The following is a 23257-nucleotide window of genomic DNA, read 5'->3' on the forward strand; positions in this document are numbered from 1 at the left end:
GGCTAAACCAGAACTAATTCTGTTTTAGTGCTTTAACTTTTCAGTCAAGTCTCCTCTAACTAACAGCACTGTCTGAACCAGCAGCACGTTTCCCCAGCCAGGGACTGCTCCAGCAGTGCCAACCCCTGATGGTCACAGCCAGCACCAAGGAACGGGATGCAGAGAGGCCCTGGCTGGGACTGGTTCTTGGAGCGACCGAGGTCACTGCTGAGTCTTGTACCCGTGTTGGGGTGCGGGAGGGAAAAGGGTCCCCAGCCCGAAAAAGGCCGCCCCTGCAGGGAGGAGCGAACCGGACAGGGGACCCAAACCTGACCCACAGAGTGTTCCACCCCACGGACGGCACGGTCAGTGGAAAGCTGAGGGGGCACCAGGGTCAATCTCTCTCCTTCGATGGCCGACACCTGAGGAGGGCTCTGTCTGTCCTTCTGTCGTCAATCCCGACCCGTGCGTCCCTGAATCCAGGGCCTGAGTCCAGCTCCTGCATCCCGTCCCTGTCTGCTGCCCAGTCCAGCCTGGGACTGCCCCAGTGCCAGCCCCGCAGCGTGGTGGGGACGTGTTGTCATCGGGGTGGGGGGAGTTGGGTTCAGTATTGGTGTTGTATCGATTTGTACATGTTGTAGATATTTCATTATTCCCTTATTCTTATTATTATCTTTTCTTTTATTGTTATTGTTTCATTAAAGCTGTTTTAGGTTTTTTTTCCAAACCATAAAGTCTCTCTCCTTTTGTTCTCTCTCCTTTTCCCTTTTGGGAGGGGAGAGGGATTAACAGAGAGCGTCTGTCATTCGTTAGTGGCCGGCCCAGCCCCAACCCATGACAGAAGGTCTATCAGCCCCTGCCCCAGCAGAAAGTGTATGTGACAACCTTTTTAAAAAAAACATATATCCAGGATGCGAGTCTCAAAACTTACTTTTAAAATGTGTATTTAAAGAACTAAGACTACAACAGGCTCCTTCAGAAGAATATTTGTACACTTGGTCTTTCAGAAATAAAAATAGGACAGCTATGCACTTTGCACAGTTCGTTATAATGCAGCAGGACAGATGTAAAAGCTCACCGTCATCTTCTCTGCACAAGGAAATACAGTAAAAGCCCCGAGGACTGGTGGGCTTAGGCACGCACCGAAGTCATGCACATTCAGCTTGAAGAACATCATACAACTAGGAACTCCTGTTGCTCCAAAGTTAAGTCATGTGGCACCAGGTTTAGGCAGCTAAATTGTGTGCAGATCCCCATGTCCCGTGTCTCTGTGTCCAGTGAGGCACTGAGGAGCTGTTAAGCAACACTGCACACAGGGACTGCAGAGAGACCAGCAGCCCTGAGGCATCTGAGCTTCTGAATCAAAGCCATAATCATACATACAGTAATAAAAAGGGCACAAACTTTGAGGAGTCCTGGTCAGAAAACGAGTTTCAAGGCTCCAGCCCTGCATTTGTAGCTGAGTTTATTTCCAGTGGTGCGCAGTCAGAACAAGCCTGAAGTTTAGGGATTCCCAGAAGTTAATCAAATGGGGGTCTCCAGAGCCTACAAGCTATACCATGAACCTAAAAAACCACAAGCCCCTCATCAGAGAGGCGGTTGGAAGAACTGACCGATTTTCTTCAGATTCTCAACGACGCTGTGCAGTGCGGCACAGCCTCTCGTTAGGTAGCTGTGCTGCGGGCTGCCACACCAGGCAAGATGGAAATCAGCTTCCAGTAGTGCTTAAGCCTGGAGCACATCTACAGCTAAGCCAGACACGTGGTGTAACCGCTGGTGCTCCTCTAAGTAAGCTCCCTGAGAGACACGGCCAAAATTAAACCTAAATTACAAGTTTAATCCCCATTAATGAAAGACTTTAGAAACAGGCAAAAGCGTAACCTGGGATCTGAGTGGGATACATATGCCCTGAACACCAGCCAGCGTGCCCAAAGCATCGTGCAGCACTCCCCTAGACACATATGACTTCTTAGTTATCTGGGGAGTGGGAGGCTCCCGCCTCTCCCAGCTGGCTGTGCTTTAGAAGAACTTCAGATCAAAAACTACTTGTGACACAGAATGCCTGTGTGTCTGGGTCCATCGCTTATATTCCTTTTCTTTCCCTGAGCATGAAGGTGGGATATCCATCTGAGGAGGAACGAGGAGAGAAGGGATGGAAAGAGTTAACAGGATTCAGGCAGCTCCTGCCCTGAGCCTTGAACAAGATCAAAGGAAGAGAACAGGGAAGAAAACAGGTTAGACACGAGAGGAGCCCAAGCCTGCAGGACAGCAGCCAACAGGGTTAGTGGTAGTGGCGGTTGGACAGTGCCTGTACATCAATCACAGCTTGCTTAGTGGTGCGTGTACGAGCAGAGAAATGTATATAATGATGCTGTAGCAAACAATAAAGGTCTTCGGTTTATCCCCAATCAGAGTCCGTGCCCCTTAATCCGCCACATCCATCGAAGGAGTTTGCTGATCAAAGGCACGGATTTTTAGTAGGCACTTTCTGAACGTACAAATAATTATCAGAGTCCTCAAATACTTTCTTAAAACGGAGAAGCACTGCAGCGCTCTGTGGCTGGGAGTAACTGGAAACACCACCTCTGCCACGCTGGCCAGACCAACAGTGTCTTCTGCCTGGAGAACCTACAGAACAGGATCAACAGCGTCTAAACCACAGCTCCAGCTCAGGCAAGCGATGGGAGGGCTGACAGGATCACCACTCCCAGTCGGTCACCTCAACGTGTCATCCCTTAACCAGTGGCCTTTCTTCTTCCACTGCCCCTTCTCTGTGTAGCTGCATCTCATATTAAATCCTTCCTTCATCAAATGCGAGTACTTACTGTGGCTGTTAGCGGTGTATCAAGCTGTAGCCGTCAATTGTGGCGTAATCGGGCTCACCTGAAATGCAAAAAAAAATTAGGTCTGCTCCTGGGAAGGGCTCGTTGCAAGCCTCTGTACAGGACACAAACACCACGCACTGGCCACCCTTGTTAAAGGGATGGGAGGCAAGGGTGAATGATGCTCAAAGAAAGAAATGACTTGATTTGCCAAAAAGCCAGAGCAGGACCTCATTTTACCAAGTCCTGCTGCGGTCTCCCATCACTGAAGTGGCACTGGGAATGATAGAGCTCGTGCTGTTGAAGCAGAGAAAGGCCCAAACTGCAGAGACTGGTGGCATCCCAAGCTCAGACATCCTTAAGCTTCAGAAATGCCAACACACAGGTTTTTGATCAGAACTTCTGCTGGGTGAAACCTTGCCTCCAAAGTCAGTGCCCAACTTCCCAGCGTCTTTCAGTGGGGACCAGACTTAGAGTAGGAGCTTCACCTGAAGCAATCCCTTTAGGGAGCTAAAGCTCATGCTCTGATGAGGGAGAACAAAAGCAGAGACTTCCTCTGTGTGGCCAGAAACCCCATAAAGCAAGTATCTCACCTGGCGTGCTGGTCGGGGTGGGTAGAGGTCCCCTCCTGCACAGACGGAAACACAGAGCTGAGAATCTGCATGGCCTCAGGACTCCCATTGCCCTGGCTCTGCGCTCCCCAGCTGCCCTCCCAGAGCTGGTGGGAGTGCAAGAGGTTTGGCCAGCCCGGGCTTCATGGAGACCTGATACCATAGCATGTCATGGTGGGCTCACCACCAACAGCCTGCTTGGCAAACCTGGGGCCTGAAGAGGATACGGTGCGGGAGAGGAAAAAGTAACCAAAAAGCACTATGTCGGGGAAACATTGACAAGTGAGCCTCAGGGCATGCCTTTCTACATACCTATACCCAGAGTGAGACATCAGGAAGACATAATTGGACATGACTCCTCTCCCAGTGTGACGGCTAAAGTGGCACACTCATCTTTAGCAACAGTCTTCAGCCCTGAATCCTCATCTTCCCCCCTGGCAGAAGCATCTTTCACCCTGGAATCCCTGCCCGTCTTCTGTCCCAGAAGAGTGAATTCGGCTCTGCTGTTCCTCCCTCTGCCCACGCACGCTTTTAACTGATCCATCTCTCCCAAGATAGACAGACCACACGGAGAACCATGCAAGGAAGCCCAGAAGGTTTCAATCTGGTATCAAAGGCTGCTCTAGAAGGGAGCTCAGATAGTTCCCAAAGAGACCAAGACATGACATTCAGTATTCCCCAGACTTGATGTCAGAGCATGGCAGCCCCTCACCTCCGTGCAAAAGACTTCTGGAACAGGCTTGGTACAAGAGAAAATGAGCAGACCCTCACCACAAGCACTTTCAGAATAAGGTTCCCAACCATAAGAATGGAGAAATTACTCCAAAAAGGGGAGCAAAAAACTTTTGACTGGGCTTGAGGGTGTCCTCAAATGGCAGCACATTGGAATAACTCTTGCTGTAGAAAGTGATGGACTACATAGCATGGGAAATATTTTCCTCTAATACTCCTAACTCAAGCCTCCAATAGACTGAAAGCAATTAAATATGCTTTTTTTTTTTTTCAGGGGGAGAGCATCATTTGCAATAGCAATTGCAATTGTAGATATTATGTCCCTTACCTTGATATAGGTACAGGAACTGGACTTCTCACAGCAGTTGCATTTCTCTGTGCATTATAGTAGTTTTCATAAACAACAGGAGCTAGGAAGAGTTAACGATAGTAAAGTACAGACCTTTTATAGCTGTAAACCACCTGTCATACCATTCAGCTGCTAAGTCTTTCTCCAGCTCTGGGAAAATGCCTAATCAGGAAATTAAAAGTTACAGAAGGGGGGGATTATCTTCAGGGGCTGGTGATAAGAGGCTAGTGCTGCATGCCAGTGAATGAAGGGAGGGATGTTGCAAAATCAATGTTTTTGGCGTCCAAACTGATGCTGATCAGAGCAGCAGCTCCATGAAAAGTACAAGGTAGTCAGCACTACTTCATGGGGTTGTACTGAGCTCTTACCTGGGGCCAAACTTCCAGTTTTGCGTAGATTTACAAAAAAATCCACATCCTTCTCAATGCTGCACATTTCTAAACTCCTGCGGATTTCCTCGTATTTCTGCAAAAGGGAAATAAAAAGCATTTTTATACATCAGATCAGAAAACAAGAGAATTTTTTCCAATCGTTTGTCGCACATGGGGTGAAAGCCCAGTGCTCAACCAGGACACAAGCTTCAACAGTAGGGGAATCACAGAATCACAGGCTGGTTTGGGCTGGAAGGGCCCTTCAGAGGCCATCTAGTGCAACCCCCTGCAGCGAGCAGGGACATCTTCCACTGGATCAGGCTGCTCAGAGCCCCATCCAGCCTGACCTGGGATGTTCCCAGGGATGGGGCATCCACCACCTCTCTGGGCAGCCTGTGCCAGGGTTTCACCACCCTCAAAAAATATGGGAATCCAAGAAGAAACCTCACCTGCAAGACCTCTGGCCAAAACCTTCTGCCTGCACACTCATGCTGGTGTCTGGTGGCCGATCAAAGGCTACAGCCCAACTCAGACATAACACAGCTCAGCGCACAGGAAAGCAAATTGGGTTCTGCTTTCCAAACAGAAAAATGAAGATTGTCATTTGACACACCTCATCGTTCTGGACGCAGTCCTGGGAGAGCTGGTTGACGTGAAGCCAGAGGGCATTGCGGAAGTAGTTGATCCGCTCACACTCCTGAGTCTCAAAGAACTGAAACGACACAGACAAAACAGCCCTAACATCTTTAAAATGAGAGCAAATCTCCTTCATCCTGATTGCTTCTCATCCCCAAGTACCACTACAAAGACAACTGTCCTCAGCGAGGAGCAGGTGGTGTTGGTCTTCTGCAGGAAACACGGAAACCACAAGTCCTCCAGCTCATCCAGAGAAGAAACCATCCCTCTACGCAACCAGGTATTTCAAAGATGAGTGTTAAGCTCGGGAAGGCCTGCAGGGCTGATGTGCAAGGGGTTAGCTGGCACACTGCTACCTCTGGCCAGCTCCCTAAAGGTAGTGCACGTTCCCTAGGCACCCCGTGGTCCTGCAGTCCCGTCTCACTTCACTCCCACAGGTATGGAGCAATAAAAAAACACTGGGGTGTTATATGGACACAGGGGTGCATTGACTGGTTGCTGTTCTCCCTCTTTCCTGCCCAGCCCCTTTCCAAGCAGGTTTAAACTCGTCTTTTGAAATCTGCCATCTGGTGTACCTCAATTTCACATGCCTTTACACATTACCGTGAAAGATAACCTTTTATCCCAAGTGTACATGTGCATTTGTTATCAGTTATGACCTTTGCAACACACAGAGGGGAAAACCCCCACGTGATCCATCCGTGGAACTGAAACTACTGCTTCCCATGCCCCACCATCAGAGAGGTTTCTGGAGAGCCCAGACACCAAACGCACACCAGCACGGAGACACGCCACACAAAACAGACAGAAAATGCCATTTCAAAAGGAAAAAGTAGAACAGAGGCCTGAGGAGAAATAGCTTGGGAAGGGATTGGTGTGGCTGGGGATGGGAAGACCTTTCACAAGCTTGCAGCAGACGTGGGATAAAACCTGTATCTCTGCAGTCCCTGTCCGTCCCTCAGTCATAGATCACAGGTGGCTGCAAGACACAGGTCAGCAGCAGAGCCACTGCACAGTCCTCTCGCCACCAGCTCTGGACTTCCCCAGCGTATGCTAGAAATCTTTGCTAGACCACTTCGCTATGAGACAGTCTGCTTTAGGTTGATAAAACTACTCGGAGGGTTTCCCACACTACCACGCGGTCCATGAGATACAAGGCGAAGGGCTCCTGGTGCGTGGGGATGGCTTCACCCAGCCTGCCTCCCCAGCCCACCACCAGCCTCTGCTGCAAAGTCATTTAAAGTCTTTCAGAGTTTCAGAGTCTGCTGTGTGGTGTTACAGCTATAACACACATTGGCCTTGAGTCGCCACATGTGCAGAGGTGACCATGACCATGACTGTTCGAGACGATGGCCCCACCAAACGTGCAGGCAAGTAATGGGCAAAAGTGTCGCTACTGATTGCATTGACTCTGTCAATTTTAAAAGTTCGTGGAAGAAAAAATAAAAATTTAAAAAAAAAAAAAAAGAGGGGAAACCTCAAAGTAGTGGGACGTTGAATCCAGAAGCCAAATGTGAGACACACGCAGGGTTGGCTGCTGCAACACGTCCTGCTGCTTCACTGCCAGGGTAATACAGAGAGGGCAAATCTGCGCCATCCCTGACCTCTGCAGCAAGGGACGGACATCCAGAGGACCGCGCTGACACATCAAGGTGTTTCGGGACATTTACCTCACAAGCTTTGATGTGCTCTTTCTGCCATTCTTCCCGGATCTTCTCTAGCGTGGTAACGTTCTGCTGGTAGCTCCTGTCTGCAAGAGAAATCACATCACCATCTGATTAGCATTAATTAAATAAACTTTTGCTGGAAGGTGAAGCCTGAAATGGCTGGGATGTCAGGGAGAAAGCAGCAGTGATGTGTGAGCTTGGCTATGGGTGGGCACTGCAAGGGGACACAGAGCCACACAGCAAGGCAAAGGGTAGTGCCATGGGAGCAGCCTTGGTGGGGCCATGCAGGCTTCTCCAGGGTGGGTGTCCACCTGCAGCACGTGTTCCAGAGGAGCCATGCCTGACCTGAGCTCGCCCAAGAGCCGTGGCGTTGCTGCACAACACCCTGCCCCAGGGAATGCTCCCCTCGCCCTCCAAATACTGCATCTCCATGCTCACCGGAGTCCTCCAGGGCCGATTTCGTCTGAGCCAGCTTCAGGAACAGCTGCCAAAAATGGGAGAGAAGAGAAACGAAAAGTCGTGAAGAGCTGTGGTGCATCACCGGTGGCACCAAAGCCCCACCAGGGAACATCGCCAGCCCTCCCATCTCACCCCAAAGCCCAGAGCCGTGGGGCAGGCGAGCTGCAAGGAAAGACGCCCCTTTCTCCCCCCGCCCCACAGCCACCCGCCTCTCCGTACCTTCTCCTGCTGCTTCTGCGTCACCAGGTTTGCGTTGCGGTGCACAGCCTGCTCAGCCTCGTCCTTGTCCCTGCAGCGCTGCTCGTAGAGACGCTTGGCCTAGGAGAGCCACCAACGGGGCAGGAGTGCGTCAGCGAGCGACGAGATACCAATACAGCTCACGAGGGAGGAGGGAAGCACAGCCTGCGAGTGGAGGGGCGGGCGCAGGCTGCCAGCAGAGCAGGGGGTGGCGTGCAAGGCCCCAGATGCCCTGCTGCTTGGGCAAAACCAACCTTACAAGACAAGGCGCTCTTCATTTGGGGTGAAAATCTCGTGGCAATCAAGCCCACGGCCTCTAAACCATTCGTATCCAACCCTGCAAGGCTACCCCCAGCTGTGTGTCTGGTGTACTCTAGGTTTTCTGAGCACACCCCTGCGTACCGCTCATGCAGACACGACGTACAGAGTTGCAGCAGAGGAGGAAGACCCTCATATTTAAGTCTGCCGCAGCACTGTGCATGTGCGTGTTAGCAGCATTAACCCATGTGCCAAGAAGCAGCAGCAAGTTTGCTTTACCTCCATGGTCTTCTTGTATTGCAAATTCCTGTTTTTGTGGATCGCCTCCATTATCAGCTCTATCTGTGAAGACAACAGACCCAGAGTCAGCACATCACTGACTGTCAAAGCTCCAGGATGGACTTAGGAAAGGAAGAGGCATGGACCAGGCTAAGATGGATTTAAGGACCTTCGTCCACCCAAAGCATCTTCACAAAATCCATCTTTTGTGCTTCTATCTATGCCTCCACTTAGATATGTGTATGCAAAGGAGTTGTACAAGTGAAATCTGAGAAACAAATAGTACTGTATCATCTCCATAGGGCCTGGCAAAATTGGAAAGCCCAGTCCCCTCTGCTAGGTCCAAACCAGCCCCTGGTTCCAGCAGTTTTCTCTCATTTTCCAGACAGAGGACTCTGAAGCCAGAAGAAGTTAAAAGGCTTGCCAATTTTAGAAGACCCTATGGAGATCATACAGGACTATATAGATGCTTTAAAAACATTCCTGGTTGAGGCTGGTGTCCCTGGAGCTGAGCCCTAGCTATCGCTGGCCCCAGAAGTTGCCCAAAGGAGAAGACGCGGCAGTGAGAAGAAGGAAGTTGGAGGTTGCCGCACAGTTCACCAACACGGTTGCAACACTTAAGAAGAAGCTCGGGACTTCCCGGCAGCGGTAGGTGCCGGGGGCACGGAGGGGGCTGGAGCACGGCGGGAGACACCAGCCGGGAGCAGCAGAGGATCGACACCTTGTGGGGAAGACGCTTGCTCCCACGGTGCCTGACCTTTTTCCGATGCAGTTTTTGCTTTTCCCTGAAGTCCTCCATTTTCTTTGCTTCCTCCCGAAGGGTTTGCGCCAGTTGGATGTGACCTTGCCCCACCTTGTCTACCTCTGCAAAGAAAAAAAATCAAATATCTATATATATATACGTAATCCTAAAAAGACTCTGTTGCTCAAATCAACTGTTGTAGCTGACGTCAGACTGACCCGAAGACCCCACGTCATACATCCCCTTGCAGAAACACATAAAAGCAGCAGCAGTTTTGAAGCAGCCTCCAAGCAGTGCCTGCCTATGTAAGGAGCTATTCAGGACCCGTCCTGCTGGGCCTGCCCTTCAGTTTAAGAAAACTCATATCCAGAGAAGTTGTTCAAACAAGCACGGTCACATCTCCCCCTCATCCAGACGAATTCAGGCACATTTCAACACATCACACCCTGAAGCAACTGTCTGAAAGGAAGTGTTGTCCCAGGCTAGCAGACAAACAACTTGGGGCACAGAAAAACTGATGCTAAAAAAAGCTTACTGACGTTGGGTGGCCATACTGTGAAACACAACCCCAGCAAGCTCATCAAGGGAGCTAAGCCAAACTGTAGCTCAGGATTCAACCCCCAGAGGTGTTTCAAACCCACAGCTATCAATAGTCAGCTGCTGCAAGGGCAGACCCTCGTTAGGGAGGTCCACCCAGGGACAAGGCAGCAGACAAACCTGGCTAGGGCAGAGGGTGGACTCAGCACAGGATAGCAGAGTGCCAGCTCTCGAGGTATGGATGCTGGGTGCCTGTAGCCCGGTGGGCTGTGACATGTGGCAATGAAAGGACAATGTGAGGTGGCCAAAGCCTTTTAGATGGTCTGATCAGAATCATAGAATCATTTAGGTCAGAAAAGAACCTTAAGATCATCAAGTCCAACCGTTAACCCAGCGCTGCCAAGGCCACCACTAAACCATGTCCCTGAACACCACATCTACACGTCTTGTAAACACCTCCAGGGATGGTGACACCACCGCTTCCCTGGGCAGCCTGTTCCAGTGCTTGACCACCCTGTCAGTGAAGAAATTCTTCTAATGTCCAATCTAAACCTCTCCTGGCACGACTTCAGGCCATTCCCTCTCGTCCTGTCGCTTGTTCCTTGGGAGAACAGACCGACCCCACCTCACCACAGCCTCCTTTCAGGGCAGCTGCAGAGAGCGATCAGGTCTCCCCTCAGCCTCCTCTTCTCCAGGCTGAACACCCCCAGTTCCCTCAGCCGCTCCTCACCAGACCTGTTCTCCAGACCCTTCACCAGCTTCGCTGCCCTTCTCTGGACACGCTCCAGCACCTCAATGTCCTTCTTGCAGGGAGGGGCCCAAAACTGCCCCCAGCATTTGAGGTGCAAATTACTGCACCGGGAATGTATGTGAAGAAGGCAAGGCGTGCCAGTCCAACAAACTCCAGTTGAGCTTCCTATGCCAAGCTTCTGATTTACAACACAAGCACGACTTCTGAGCTGCAGCCAGCCCCAAAAGCCCGAGAGATCCCCAAAGGGATGCCCCGTGGGTCTCCTCTCCCACCCGTGCCCTGGAGCGCTCTGTCCCAAACCCTGCACACTGAACCTAGCTGGGCGAGCAGGACAGCCGGTGTCTGACCCCAGCATCGCACTGTTTTGGAGGTTTCTCTGCTATTTTCTTCCCAAGCAGTTGCCTGCAGGCTTTGGTGCTGCCAAGTGTCCTGACAAACACGAAGAAGAAGAATTACTCACGTTGCTTGAAAACATCCAGGGATCTTTTCAGCGTGCTGAAAAACAGGCAGAGCATTAAAAAGAGTGGGAAAGCATGGCCAGGCACAGGCATCAGCAGAGCACCTCTCCCAAACCGGATAGCAAATCCCTCACTTGACGCTGGCCAAAGAAGCTCAACGCAGGTTTATTTACCCTCTTTACACCTCTGGCTTTTTCCCTCTTGGTGAGTATAACACAGCTCACTTGGTTTGAGATCAGCTTTACATCTTTCTGAACAATGGATGCTATTAAAAATCCTGACTTTCACAACAAATGTTTCAGGAAACCTCCTAAAAGTGTCATTTGGGACATACGAACACCTTCTACATGGTGGATTGGCCAGCGGTTGGACACGTAGGATACTTTTCTCCCTATTAATATTGTACAATAATGATTTCAGAAACATTTTATGCGACGCCTCAGTATGAAACTGTAAATAAATTATCAGAGAATATCAGACTGGGCGTGTATAGGGTATAGAAGCAGGAAGCAGAAGGTGCCAATGGTCACTAGGAAAATGGAGACCCACTCATGGAGCCAACCGCATCAGCCATAGCTGTAACATGCTGGGCCTTGAAGACTTGCATGGTTTGAATAAAAGAAGTACCTGTACTTCCCTCTGGCCGCAAAAACAGTCAGGAGAGAACCCAAGGTCTCAAGATCCTTGGCCCTCTGCTGAACCTTCAGCCCACATAGCGCCTGAGCATCTATGATGCTTTGGTTAGTCTACAGCTGGTGGGAACTTGGTGGAGTCCAACTCGTTTATCAGCAAAGGCCAACCCAACTGTGCACCATTCATTCACAAGTCCGATTTCAGATCATCTTCTGGTAGAGTCCCAGTCACATTTTAACACTGCTTTGTCTCTCACAGCCTCCTACCTTCTCCTCTTCCTTTGTTGCTTCAGGTAAGGACACCCATAAAAGCAAAACACGCACACAAGACTGTGAACTTACTTCAGCTCTGTCTGCCCACAGGGCTTCTTCTTTGACAAGTTGATGAGTTCTTTGCCATATTTTTCTTCTATGATTGCCCTGTTGAGGAAAGAGAGACATGGGAGGAAGTTCTCATTTCAGAAACTGATACTTGCTTGCAGCAGAGGCCAAGACACGCTCTTAACGCCCTCACTGTCTTCTGGCCTGCTGCAAACCAACTGTGGACAGGTGGCTGAAGGAAGACTTCTTGTTTGCAGTTACCTAAAAGCCTTTCTAGTGAAAACACTTTGTTTTGCCCTGTCTGTGGTCCTGAGGCATTGCTTTCCCCACGGGCAATGAGTGCAAGGACCACTTCCACAGGAGATGGAGGACTTTAAGATATCATATTGTCCTCCCCTCTTGGAAGAAAGAGTGGAGAGAAGAAAGCCAATGTGTTGCGGTCTAAGAACAACCAGCTTGCTGCAGTTGCTTTGAAATCTGTGTGGACAACCAGGGCTGGAATTGCTTGGTCAAATGTAGGTATCTCCATCTGGGCAAGCCACCCAAGCTGTCTGCAGTCCGTGGAGAGAAACAAGTACTGCTGCAGGCTTGCATTAGAAAGTCTACTGGATAAAATGAATAGCTTCCTAAAATGCCTGTATCTCTAACGCAGGTGCCTGTGTTGCTGGTTTCTAGAGTTTGGCAGTGGCGTTCACCTAACTTAACTCCTTAAAAAACTTCAAAAGCTTGTAGGGAAATGGAAAAAAAATAAGATTATACACTGATTTTTTTTTTTTCCTCTATCTAAGAATATTCCCATGAACTTCCTTTTGAGACAAAGCATTGAATCCAACAAGCATGATCTCCGTGGCTGGAACCATGTAACAGCCGTGCTCTACATGGAGAACTGTGCCATGTTGAGAGAGGGGTGCCGGCAGCAAGTCCAGGTCCAGCCTCTAATCTCCTCCTGGCTAGACACGTTGGTGGGAACCTACATCTCCTTCAACAGCAGAGAGGAACGGGGCACAGGGTGTGGAGGAGGCTTTTTGCACTCTCTCCGTTGCCCCGTGCCTCATCCCATGGATGACTGGGACACGGATCGCAGGGTTCAGCAAATGGCTCCTCGGCCAGCTGGAAAGCCCAATTTTTCCTGGAACAGGGGATTACAGCCTTGGCTAGGCTGTAGGTGCATTAGACACTTTTATCCACAGGTTGTCCTCCTCTTCATCCTCACTACATATGTTTCCAGGCTGTTTTGTGCCAAGTCTTATATTCAGAGGTTTGTTTTCTCCAGTTCTCAATACCAAAATTACATTAATTCAAGGTTGTCCTACAACGCACTCCATATTTAGCCGTTGTTAACCAGGCGAACCATAAAGTCAGAATACATGGCCAGGCCTTCCCAGTTGTGCCTTTGTAGCCACGGAACCTCTACTTTGGTCATATCCTCTGGTTAATAAATGCGTTATCTAATGCTACTCCTTCTTTTTAACATAAAATCTGTGGGCTGTGCATAATGTACAAAGACAAATGCAGGACAAAGCTGTGCCTCTCCTATGACAAGGTCTTCACCTGATCTTCTGCAAGCTGAACTGCAAGGTGAACTTCACAGGAGAGCATGTGGCCTGGGCAGGCCACCAACGGCTGCAAACGCATCAGTACAGAAGTCTGGCAACATGTAAGACTGAATTATTAAACTGCTCCTGATCCCTCTTTCTTTTTAACAGACACTTCAAGATGTGAGCATCAAGCTCTGGGCACCATCGCTGCCTCGCAGCTGAGGATCCCTGGGCACGGACTCCATAGCACAGCGCCAGCCGTGCGAGGAAAGAGCAATGTAAGAAAACACGTTCCTCATCAGTCAAAAATCAAAAGTTTTTTAACACAGCGGACACAAACCAAACTGGGAATGCAAGGAGTAGAACTAGTGCCACTGCCTCACTTCCCAGGTTCAACCTAACCCGTTTTCAAAGGCAGCTCCGTACCTTTCCTTCAAAAAGTCTTCAAACTCTTTGCAGTTCTTCCTGCCGTCATTCAGATGTTGAATGATGCTGTCGTAGCCAACTGTGCTCGTCAGATCCGTACTCTGAAAACACAAGAACAGGGTCACATCCTCATCAGCTCAGGCCACGGCCACGGCCACCTCCAGCGGCATTTATGCAAGCAATGGTTCAGTGGGAGCAAGTGTGCAAGTGCCTCTTTATGAAACAAGATTTTTTTCTTTTAGGGGTGGGAGAGGCTCCAGAATGAGACCAACGGTAGCAATTCGGGACAAGGCACTCCTGTGACTTTCAGAAATCTGAAGAGCTCAGTCCTACCACATCCTATTGCTCCCCCGCAGCCTAAGCACAGCTGGCCCCACGGCACATGGCATCTCCTCCTAGGGGCTTAGCTGGCAGCTCTAACTGAATGAAATCAAACACTAAAAACCCTCCAAATCTCTAGATATAGTGTGCCTTACTACTGTTCTTCCCAGTTTCTGCAGACACAGAGATGGATCTCGGATAGCGTTGACTTGCACTGTTCTGGGCATCACCCTGACGTCTGGCTGTAGGAGCCTGTGTCTGGGCTGGAGGTGAATTTATCAGACGCTTCCGCACGGGATCGCTGAGCTACGGGTTTGTCTCACTGCCCTGGCAGTAATGTATGGATGCACCCAATGACCGCTGCTGCAACAGCCTTCACTTTGGCCTTGCAAAAAGCGACACTGTCCCACACATCAATTCAAAACACCACTGCAAAGATCATTTCCCTAAGTACCAGGTCCTCCCCCACCACTGCTGTACGCCCTCCAACACACCACACAGGGCTAGCTTCTTCACTCCCCACCGAACGTCACAGACATGGAGAGGTCCTGCTTCTACCACCCGTGGAGTCAAGTCCCGTCTTCCAAGCCAGTGCTCTCAGCCCTGCAGCACCACTCACACTTCAGACTTCTGAAGGATCAGTGCTTTCCTTCAAATTACTTCTTAAAAATGGTATTGTACTGATTCTTATCAAAAAAAGAAAAAAAAGGAAGATACATGCACCAATGATGTTGGTGGGCTGGATGAAGGCTGACTAACTACCCAATTCTTTCCTCATACCCATACCTTGAAGCATCTTAGGACTAAAAATTTATTCTTGCCCTATGACTGCTGAGAATTTACCACCCTGGAGACCTGGGCCAAGAGCAGGGCTCCTAAGTGCTATGATAAGACAAAGAGGAATTCTTTGACCATGAGCTCTCCTTCTCTAGAAGAAGCCCAAAGTAGATGCAGGGAGCTGAGCAGAAGGTGCAACCTGTCGTCTTCTGCAAAGAGGGCCAGTTGGTGTTGCGTAAAACAGCACGTATGGGAGCAAAAAAACATAGGGAAAGAGGCTACAGAAAGGAACAAATGGTAGAAGCAGATATGAAACTCAGGAAAAGGAAGCAAAAGCCACAAACAGTTATCAAGAAGCTTGAAGAAGAATAATGGCAGGACAAAGAGGTTCAGGAAATTCAAAGCCAGGATGAGAGTATGCAGAGAACTGGCATGAAAAGTGTGGGCAGCAGAAGGGGGGATTTCTCAGGAGTTTGTACCTGGTGCAAGAAATGAGGAGGAACAGGGCCGGTATTTGTGATAAATGAAGGATTTAATTGTGTGGACTTCCCTAAGGAGTCAAGGACATGAATGTCAGCGGCCAGAAAGCCAGAAGTGAAGCAGAGATCTGGTAGAGTGGGACCTGAAGGAAAAAAACAGGTATGCCAGACCAGCTTTGCTCCATCCGTAGCATGCATGAGAAGAGAGGACTGTGGAGCAGGACCTAAGCAGAAACCAAAGTAGTTTCTGTTTCTTTACAAAGCACAAAGGTCCCGCTAAAATGCCGTTGTCGGTGGTAAACCCATAACCAGCTCTTGGTTTGCGTCGCGTCTTTGCTAATCGGGTCTGTGAAAAAGGAAACGCGCTTGCACTGAAGTCGGTCTTCACGAGAGTTGCAAAACCCAAGAACATCCTAACTTGACTTCCTATCCTCGGTTTCAAAGGAAATAAAATGGATGTAGAGAACGACTGTCAGTCACTGCAAGCCCGAGCAGGACGGAGCGGTCAGACCCGCATCGCTGCATGTCAGGGGGCACCCGAAGGCTCCTGCGTCCTGCTCGGCTGCCTGGGACACTTGGGCTCGCTGCACTGGGCAGAAATCCCGGGAGAAATATTGGGAGCATCCACCAAAAATGTGCACTAAGCTCTTTGTTTCATAACTCTCCATCCTCCAGTAGAAGGGTTTAAATCCAGCACGTGTGTAATTTCCTGAGGCACGTACATATTCCCAAGGCAGGACCAGACCTCACAGTGCAAGGTGTTATATGAAACAGGGGTGATAACAGAGACCGTGGAGGTTTCCAAAAGAGCTTCTTCCGAGCAGGAGGAGCTCCTGGCCCGGAAGGCAGGGTTGTATGCCATGAAACCAGCCTTCACAAGAGCCTTTTGGCATGGAAAGAAGAAAAAGGACCAGCGTGACTGCCTGTGGGATGTCCCAGAGGCAGGGCTGGCAGGGAGCAATGAAAGAGGAAGGGCAACAGAGCAAGCACAGAACGATGGGTGCAGAGGACAAGATTTAAAGACATAATAAACTAAAGACAGCTATGGAGGATGGGGAGTTGCACCAAGCCCTCCCCGACGAGAGGGATGCGGGAGGACGAGCATCCTCCAAGCCTGCAGCACGCAGTTGTCCTGGTCCTCCCCACTGGGCAGAGCTCTGAGCCCCCATGTTATTTAGAGGACAAGCCCATGGAAACCACAAACAGATGATTTCAAGGTGACAAAGCAGCAGCTGATGTTTCCCAAGCCTGAGGGACTCAGCACGACGTGCCCCACCTTCCTGATCTGCTGCCTGGGTTTGCGTCATCCTCCCGATGGACTCGACGAGGAAAAGGAATTTCTGTGCTTGTTGTGATGATTTGGGACGTTTCTTTTTTAACTTTTAGCCCAAAGAGGGGCTAAAATGCTCTAGTGGGGATCTGAAGTCACGTTATGACCCTGTGTGACTCACGGCTAAAAGGCAAGCTGCTGAGTTTGACAGTTCCATCTTGTACCCCACTTTACATGGAAAACCGCCTCCAGACACACACCCTAAGAAGTCATAGGAGAATCATAGAATCGTTTAGGTTGGAAAAGACCTTTAAGATCATTGAGCCCATCTGTTAACCCAGCATTGCCAAGTCCACCACTAAACTGTGTCGCTAAACACCACATCTACACGTCCTTTAAACACCTTGAGGGATGGTGACACCGCCACCTCCCTGCGCAGCCTGTTCCAGGGCTTGACAACCTTCTCGGTGAAGAAAATTTTCCTAATGTCCAATCTAAATCTTCCCTGGCACGACTTGAGGCCTTTTCCACTTGTCCTATCACTTGTTCCTTGGGAGAACAGACTGACCCCACCTCACCACAGCCTCCTCTCAGGCAGTTGCAGAGAGCAATCAGGTCTCCCCTCAGCCTCCTCTTCTCCAGGCTGAACACCCCCAGCTCCCTCAGCCGCTCCTCACCAGACCTGTGCTCCAGACCCTTCACCAGCTCCGCTGCCCTTCTCTGGACACGCTCCAGCACCTCCGTGTCCTTCTTGCAGTGAGGGGCCCAAAACTGCACCCACCATTCGAGGGGCGGCCTCACCAGTGCCCAGTACAGGGGCACGATCCCCTCCCTGCTCCTGCTGGCCGCACCATGGCTGACACAGGCCAGGAGGCTGTTGGCCTTCTTGGCCACCTGGGCACACTGCCGGCTCATGTCCAGCCGGCTGTCAACCAGCACCCCCAGGGCCTTTCCCGCCGGGCAGCTCTCCAGCCGCTCCTCCCCAGCCTGTAGCGCTGCTGGGGTTGTGGTGACCCAAGGGCAGGACCCGGCACTTGGCCTTGTTGAACCTCAGAGCATTGGCCTTGGCCCATCGATCCAGCCTGTCCAGGTCCCCCTGCAGAGCCTTCCTACCCCCAAGCACTCTGTCCCAAGCTTCCCAAAAATTAAAGGTTAGGGGCACTGCACTGCTCACAGACCACCTCTTTAAATATCTTTATTTATGGAGAGCTCTTAGTACCTCTCCTCAGCCTTATCTGCTTACAGAAACACAGCAGAAGCTGGATGACTGTTTCGGTAGTCAGAAACACTGGGCAACAACAAATAGCTGTGCTATTCTTGCTCACAGCCAGTACAGCCTCAAAATCACTCAGGGTCTTGTAGAGGTTGCTGAGACCATGAAAAATGCTTGCACTGACGCCTGCAGGGAGCAGGGTGAGGAAAGCAGATGCCACAAGAGGCTGCGATTCCTCCCCATCCCATCACCAGGTGGGTACAACGGGACAGACAAAACTCATCGCAGGGAGGAACAGGACTCGCTGCAAATTTACCCGCCTGAGACCAGCATCCTGCAAAAAAAGCAGCTTTTTGGTTAATCATTTTCGCCTTGAAGTTTCCTTCTCCGACACTGACACACCTACCCTGCTCATCCCAGAGGCACAGAAAGCAGTGGGCCAACCCGCCTCGACGCCATTACTTTTTCCCACAACCCCCACCTGGCTCCTTCCAAACGATGACCTGAGGATTTTGTAACACCGCTGATAGACTCGGCCAAGCCAGTCCCCATCTAGAGAAGGACAAGCAGGGCTAAGGGGAAGTGAAATGGCCCAGCCAGCGTCACATCACGAGTCAGCAGCTGGGGAATGAACCCAGAAGCCGAGGCCTGGCATCCCCCTGCTCCCCATCCCCCATCCTTTTCAGAAAAAAAAAGGAGTTTATCCCCGGCCAGCCTCACAAGGCTGAAGAAAAAGTCATGGCCATGAAGAAGCAGTACAGCTGGTCACGGCCGTGAGCAAAATACCATCCGTAACCCGTGGTACGGGGCCAGCGGGGAGGAATCGTCAGTTCCTTTGCGGACAGCGGTGCTCCCTTGCTCTGCAAAGCGTTTCTTTTCCCCCCACGCTTCGTTTGTTCCATTGCAAAAAGAGATGCAGTAGCTCTTTCCTATGCGCTGGGGGGTAAATAGGTGTTTTTAGATACTTCGCTTTGTTAGAAAATTAAATAGGCCAGCGCAGCTTTTGGTGCAGGTGGCTTGCCTGAGCCGTGGACTGCTTTAGCAGCGTCGCTTGGTCTTGGCGTGACAAAGAAGTATTTGAGAGTGCCTAAAAGATTGAGATACCCAAGTCTGACTTTCAAAAGTCTCTTGACCAGACCAACCACAGTGAAAGTCAGCAGGTCTCAGTCTTCAGTGTTATTTGCTCATTTTTTTAATGTTTTGCCAAATGCTTCTTTTTACTGTAACACACTGCAATGTACAAAACCCAATGGTTTTGTCTCATTAAATGGAAAATTACTAAAAAAACCCACTCTCCAAGGCGCAAGATGTTAGCCAATAGATCAGACTTAAAGCGTTTTTTAGGCATTATCATCATTCCTGTTTTTCTCACGTAGTTTCAGAGGACCAAAGTGCTCTGCTGAGACCCAAAGCTTCGCTGTTGGGTTACCCGAAATACTCTGCAAGGACGAGCTTGGGGAGAACCAGGCACGTACCGAGAAAATAATTAAAGTGAAAGAAGAGACCTCATCTAGTGACAGAACAGCAGGTTGCAAAAACAAACGAAAACAAAACCCCGTGCTTGCTCAACTCGCGGCAATTGCTACAGGCCGGGCAAGAGGAAACAAACACGGTCTTTGGCGTACTTTTATTTTTGCACAGCTCCTTGGCAGGCGGCTGCAAGGCGGCACAGGCTGCGGGAGGGAGCGCCGCACCAGCGGGGGCATTCGGGGCAATGCCCGTGCAGCTTTGGGCATCTCCGGGCTTCGGCCCCTGGGCGAGCAAGAGCTGCGGTAGGTAGGACGCGAAAGAGCAAACCCCTTCATTTAGGGGAATTTATCATCTTGTGCTGAGATGCCTGAGAGCACGAGCAAACTCGAAGGCAGAGAGCAAGGGTGTGGTGTGCTTTCGCAACGCAGCGCATCAGAGGCCTCACACCACGGACTTTGGCTGGGACCAGGTTCCAGTGCAGGAGAAGATGGAGACGCACACCCCACCGGAGAAACCAGAACCTTTTAAAGCTAAATCAGCCCCCAGATGAGGCCTGAGGCACAGCCTCGCTGCTGTGGCAAAGCGAGGGGAGGCTGCAGCTTACACCCCCCCACCCCCCCCCCGAGAAATTCGGCGGTCACCATTCACAACCAGCCGTGTTTCAGAGATGGAAGGCGTGGTACCAAAACCGGCTAAGCTTTTGGGGAGTTTGGTTATTTTTTTAGACTTTGTCCCGTCAATGGGATCACCCTTTCCCTAGAGACCTCCCAAAGTCTCCCTTTTCCCACCAGACTGTCCTGACCACCGTGAAATCACTTGCTTTGTCTTAAGCGAAGTAATTTGAGAGGAAAAATTGCAGGAGGAAGTTCACGCTGTCTCACAGCACTTAACAGCAAACCAAAGCTCAACGAGCAGCCCTCTGCACCTTGTCTAAATTTGAGGGTTTTCTGCCAATCTCTCGTTTCCCCACCCCACCCTCCCCAGCCCTCGCAGCTGACGCACAGTCACCAGTACGTGGCGTGGAGAATGCCTGGGGTGGTACCGGCCTTTTCCATGGGCAGCAAACAACCGCAGCAGGGCCTCGATCTCTCCACTGAGTCACATCCATCACGCTCCCCTCCAACCTCCGCCCCAGCTGCCTGCTCCAGGCGCATCAGTCAGGGGGGAGTTGAAGCACGTAGGTTTCGGAAAGGAAAAAGCCAAGCAAAATCCCTGGCAACACCAATAGTTTTGGGCTCAGAAAGAGGATTATCCGGTAAAAAGATGAGTTTGCTATTAAAAAAGACTGGGCAGGAATGAGCAATGTCCCAGCTCTTCCTTGCCTTCAGGGCTTGGGGCAGCTCCTGCCCCTGTATTTTCTCCCACTGAGCCTGCTCCTTCAAAAAAGCTCTCAGTGGGAGAGGAACAAACCCCGCAGCGCTAGCCAAAGCCAGCCCCGCAGCGAGGACCTCTTCTTCAATCCACTGAAGCACGACCAACCACGTCTACTCGGCTCTCCTGGCATCACAGTTATTCCCCCCAGCCTGGGGGATGCTCCCACCATCCTCGCATGCCTCCCCTCCGGCACATTTGCAAAGCAAAGGGAACACCGTGGAAATTTCTTGGGCGACAAAAAGCTGAGAAACGGCTGCCAGGTGCAAAGCTGGCTTTATTTTCCAAGCCAGGTTCGATACCAATGTGGGATTTACGTATTTGGCATCGCTACGCCAGCTAGTGGTGCTGGGCAAGCCCGGTGCTCTGCACTTACCCCCCTCATTTGACGACACGCAGGAGCCCCAAACCCAGTGCCCACCTCTCCTGGGGCCCAGGAGCCTTTCCCCTGTCCTGCAATATGGGAGCTGCTTCCCAGGCATCACCTGGGAAATCCCGAGTGCTATTCACAGATGGGGATTTTTGAGTCCAGACAGCCGAAATTTTGTCATCTATTTCCTGCTTGCCAATACCTGGAACAAAGACCCGCACACCAAGAGGAACTGAGAAGCCACCACGCCGATGCTCTGCAGCAGATAAGTGGCTACTCAGCACTTCTCCTTTCCCAAAAGCACAGTTCACACTGAAAAGAGTAAATTGTGGCTTTCCTTGAACCGTGGCTTTTCCTCCACAGCTCAGCAGCAGCACACCAAAGGGCTCGCTGCTGGTCCGGGATTAGCTCGGCACCAAAGGATCCTTTTTTTTTTGGCCGTGGTGTCTCCGAGTAGTTCACCGGTGGCCAATTGATATTCTCAGACCCTCAGCCTGACGTCTTCCAGCCTGGCAGCGGCAGCTCGCCGGGGTGTATTTGGGCTGCACGCGGCAGGCTGCACAGCCACAGCTCTCAGGACACGCGTGGATGAGCAGTGCCTGCCGGGGGATGGATGCTCCCAGCCTTCAGCAACGGCACCCCAGGACCACGAAGGCGGCTTTGGAGCCAACTCTAACCAGGAAAGGGTGATCCCGCCGCATCCAGCTGTGGTCCCCTGCCTCCAGCTGGGACATCCACACCCCCCGAGGCTCCTGCTGGGTCCTGTCCCCGCTCCCCCCCCAGTTCACCGTGCCCCCCCGCTCACCCAGAAGTGGTCCCTGAACCGTGCCTCCCGCATGCTGCCGCCACCGAGCTCCGCTGCTGCCGCTGCTCCCAGCACCGCCCCGTCCCGCCCGTCCCACCCCACGGCACGCTGTCCCCACCCAGTCCCCATCATCCCCTCCAAAACACACGGTGACATCCACCCCACTTGCTGCGGGGAGCTTCGCTGTGCCCTTACGGGTCCACAGCGGGTTTGGGGGATGGGGGCACGCCGCTGCGGGTGGGTGGCACCAGTGGGGGTGCAAGGCACGGCCTCGCGGGGAGGAACCCACTCGTGATGCCAAACCCGACGGACCCGCACGGCTTCCCAAAGGAAACACACGGAGCGAAGGGTGAGCAGCACAGCCGTGCCCGTGCAACCCCGCAGCACCTCCTCCACCTGGCTGGGCCATGGGTTGCCGGAATATTTTGGGAAGGTTTCACCATACCCGTCCTGCGCTTCTCCTTAGTTGATTAGGAGACACTGCCCGAGACGAGAGGCGGGGTGAGCGACCTCTGAGCAGTTCTTGAGTAAGATGAAAGCAGAGAGGACACCGTGTGCTGGAAAACCTGAATTGTTAGGTTACACGTTAATGCCGGGAAAAACTTGTTCCCTGTGAGGGTGACAGAGCCCTGGAACAGGCTGCCCAGGGGGGCTGTGGGGGTCTCCTTCTCTGGAGACATTCAAAACCCATCTGGATGCGTTCCTGTGTGACCTGGACTAGATGTTTGTCACGGTCCACTCAGTGGACTCGTGATGGTTCGTTCGCTGTGATCTCAAAGTGCGAGTTTAAGGCGAACGGTGCCAAAGGGGTTTGCTTCAATCAAACACTGAAACTTTATTGTTTGCCTGTAAAGTGGCGTGCGATGGGTAAAGAGGGGGAAAGGAAAGGGGAAATAAAGTGAAAAGAGGACAGAGATTGATATCTCCACCGCGGTCCCAGGTCCAGGCAGTGTCCCACCGGTCCCAACGATCGTCGTGACCCTCGGTGGGGAAAGCTTCCCAAGCTCGGGTGCTGAGGAGCCCCTTTTCATGCCCAGTAGTACCCCTTGCTCCTCCTCCGTGTCTCCGCCTCTTCTTGGCTCCATCAGTGCTGATCGATCCTTCTTGATAACGGTTCTCAGGCTCGTCCCTGGCACCGGAGAATGGCACAGCGCTCTTGAGCCAAAACAGAGCCCTCTTGCCTCCGCAAGGCTCCATCCTTCACCCACGAGGTTTCTAGAAGGGAGGAGCAGATACCAGCACTCTTATCCTTCGGCTGTTTCCTGCCAGATGAACGAGTTGCTCAGCTCTGTCCTTGCTCTGCCCAGGGCACAATGACCTCAAAGGCCCGGCATTCCCTTCCCAGGATCAGCAACTGCGTCTCAGGCGGGCCCTGC

The 23257-nt window shown here is 51.4% G+C and overlaps 1 protein-coding gene across 1 annotated transcript; it reads right to left on the reverse strand.

Annotated features, from left to right (window-relative positions):
- Window positions 1–2455: 2455 nt before the first annotated feature.
- PSTPIP2 (proline-serine-threonine phosphatase interacting protein 2) lies at window positions 2456–21915 on the reverse strand. The gene is made up of 15 exons (XM_086479483.1): window positions 21882–21915; window positions 13806–13906; window positions 11863–11940; window positions 10891–10925; window positions 9158–9264; window positions 8401–8463; window positions 7846–7944; window positions 7606–7651; window positions 7171–7250; window positions 5478–5576; window positions 4862–4958; window positions 4473–4554; window positions 3395–3429; window positions 2805–2862; window positions 2456–2607 (listed from the first exon to the last, which is right to left on the reverse strand). Exons 1-14 carry the CDS (start codon window positions 21912–21914, stop codon window positions 2813–2815), a joined length of 1005 nt encoding a protein of 334 aa, XP_086335609.1. The 5' UTR covers window position 21915; the 3' UTR covers window positions 2456–2607; window positions 2805–2812.
- Window positions 21916–23257: the final 1342 nt, after the last annotated feature.

Source organism: Leptosomus discolor, chromosome Z, assembly GCF_034619465.1.
Source record: "Leptosomus discolor isolate bLepDis1 chromosome Z, bLepDis1.hap2, whole genome shotgun sequence".
NCBI lineage: Eukaryota > Metazoa > Chordata > Aves > Leptosomiformes > Leptosomidae > Leptosomus > Leptosomus discolor.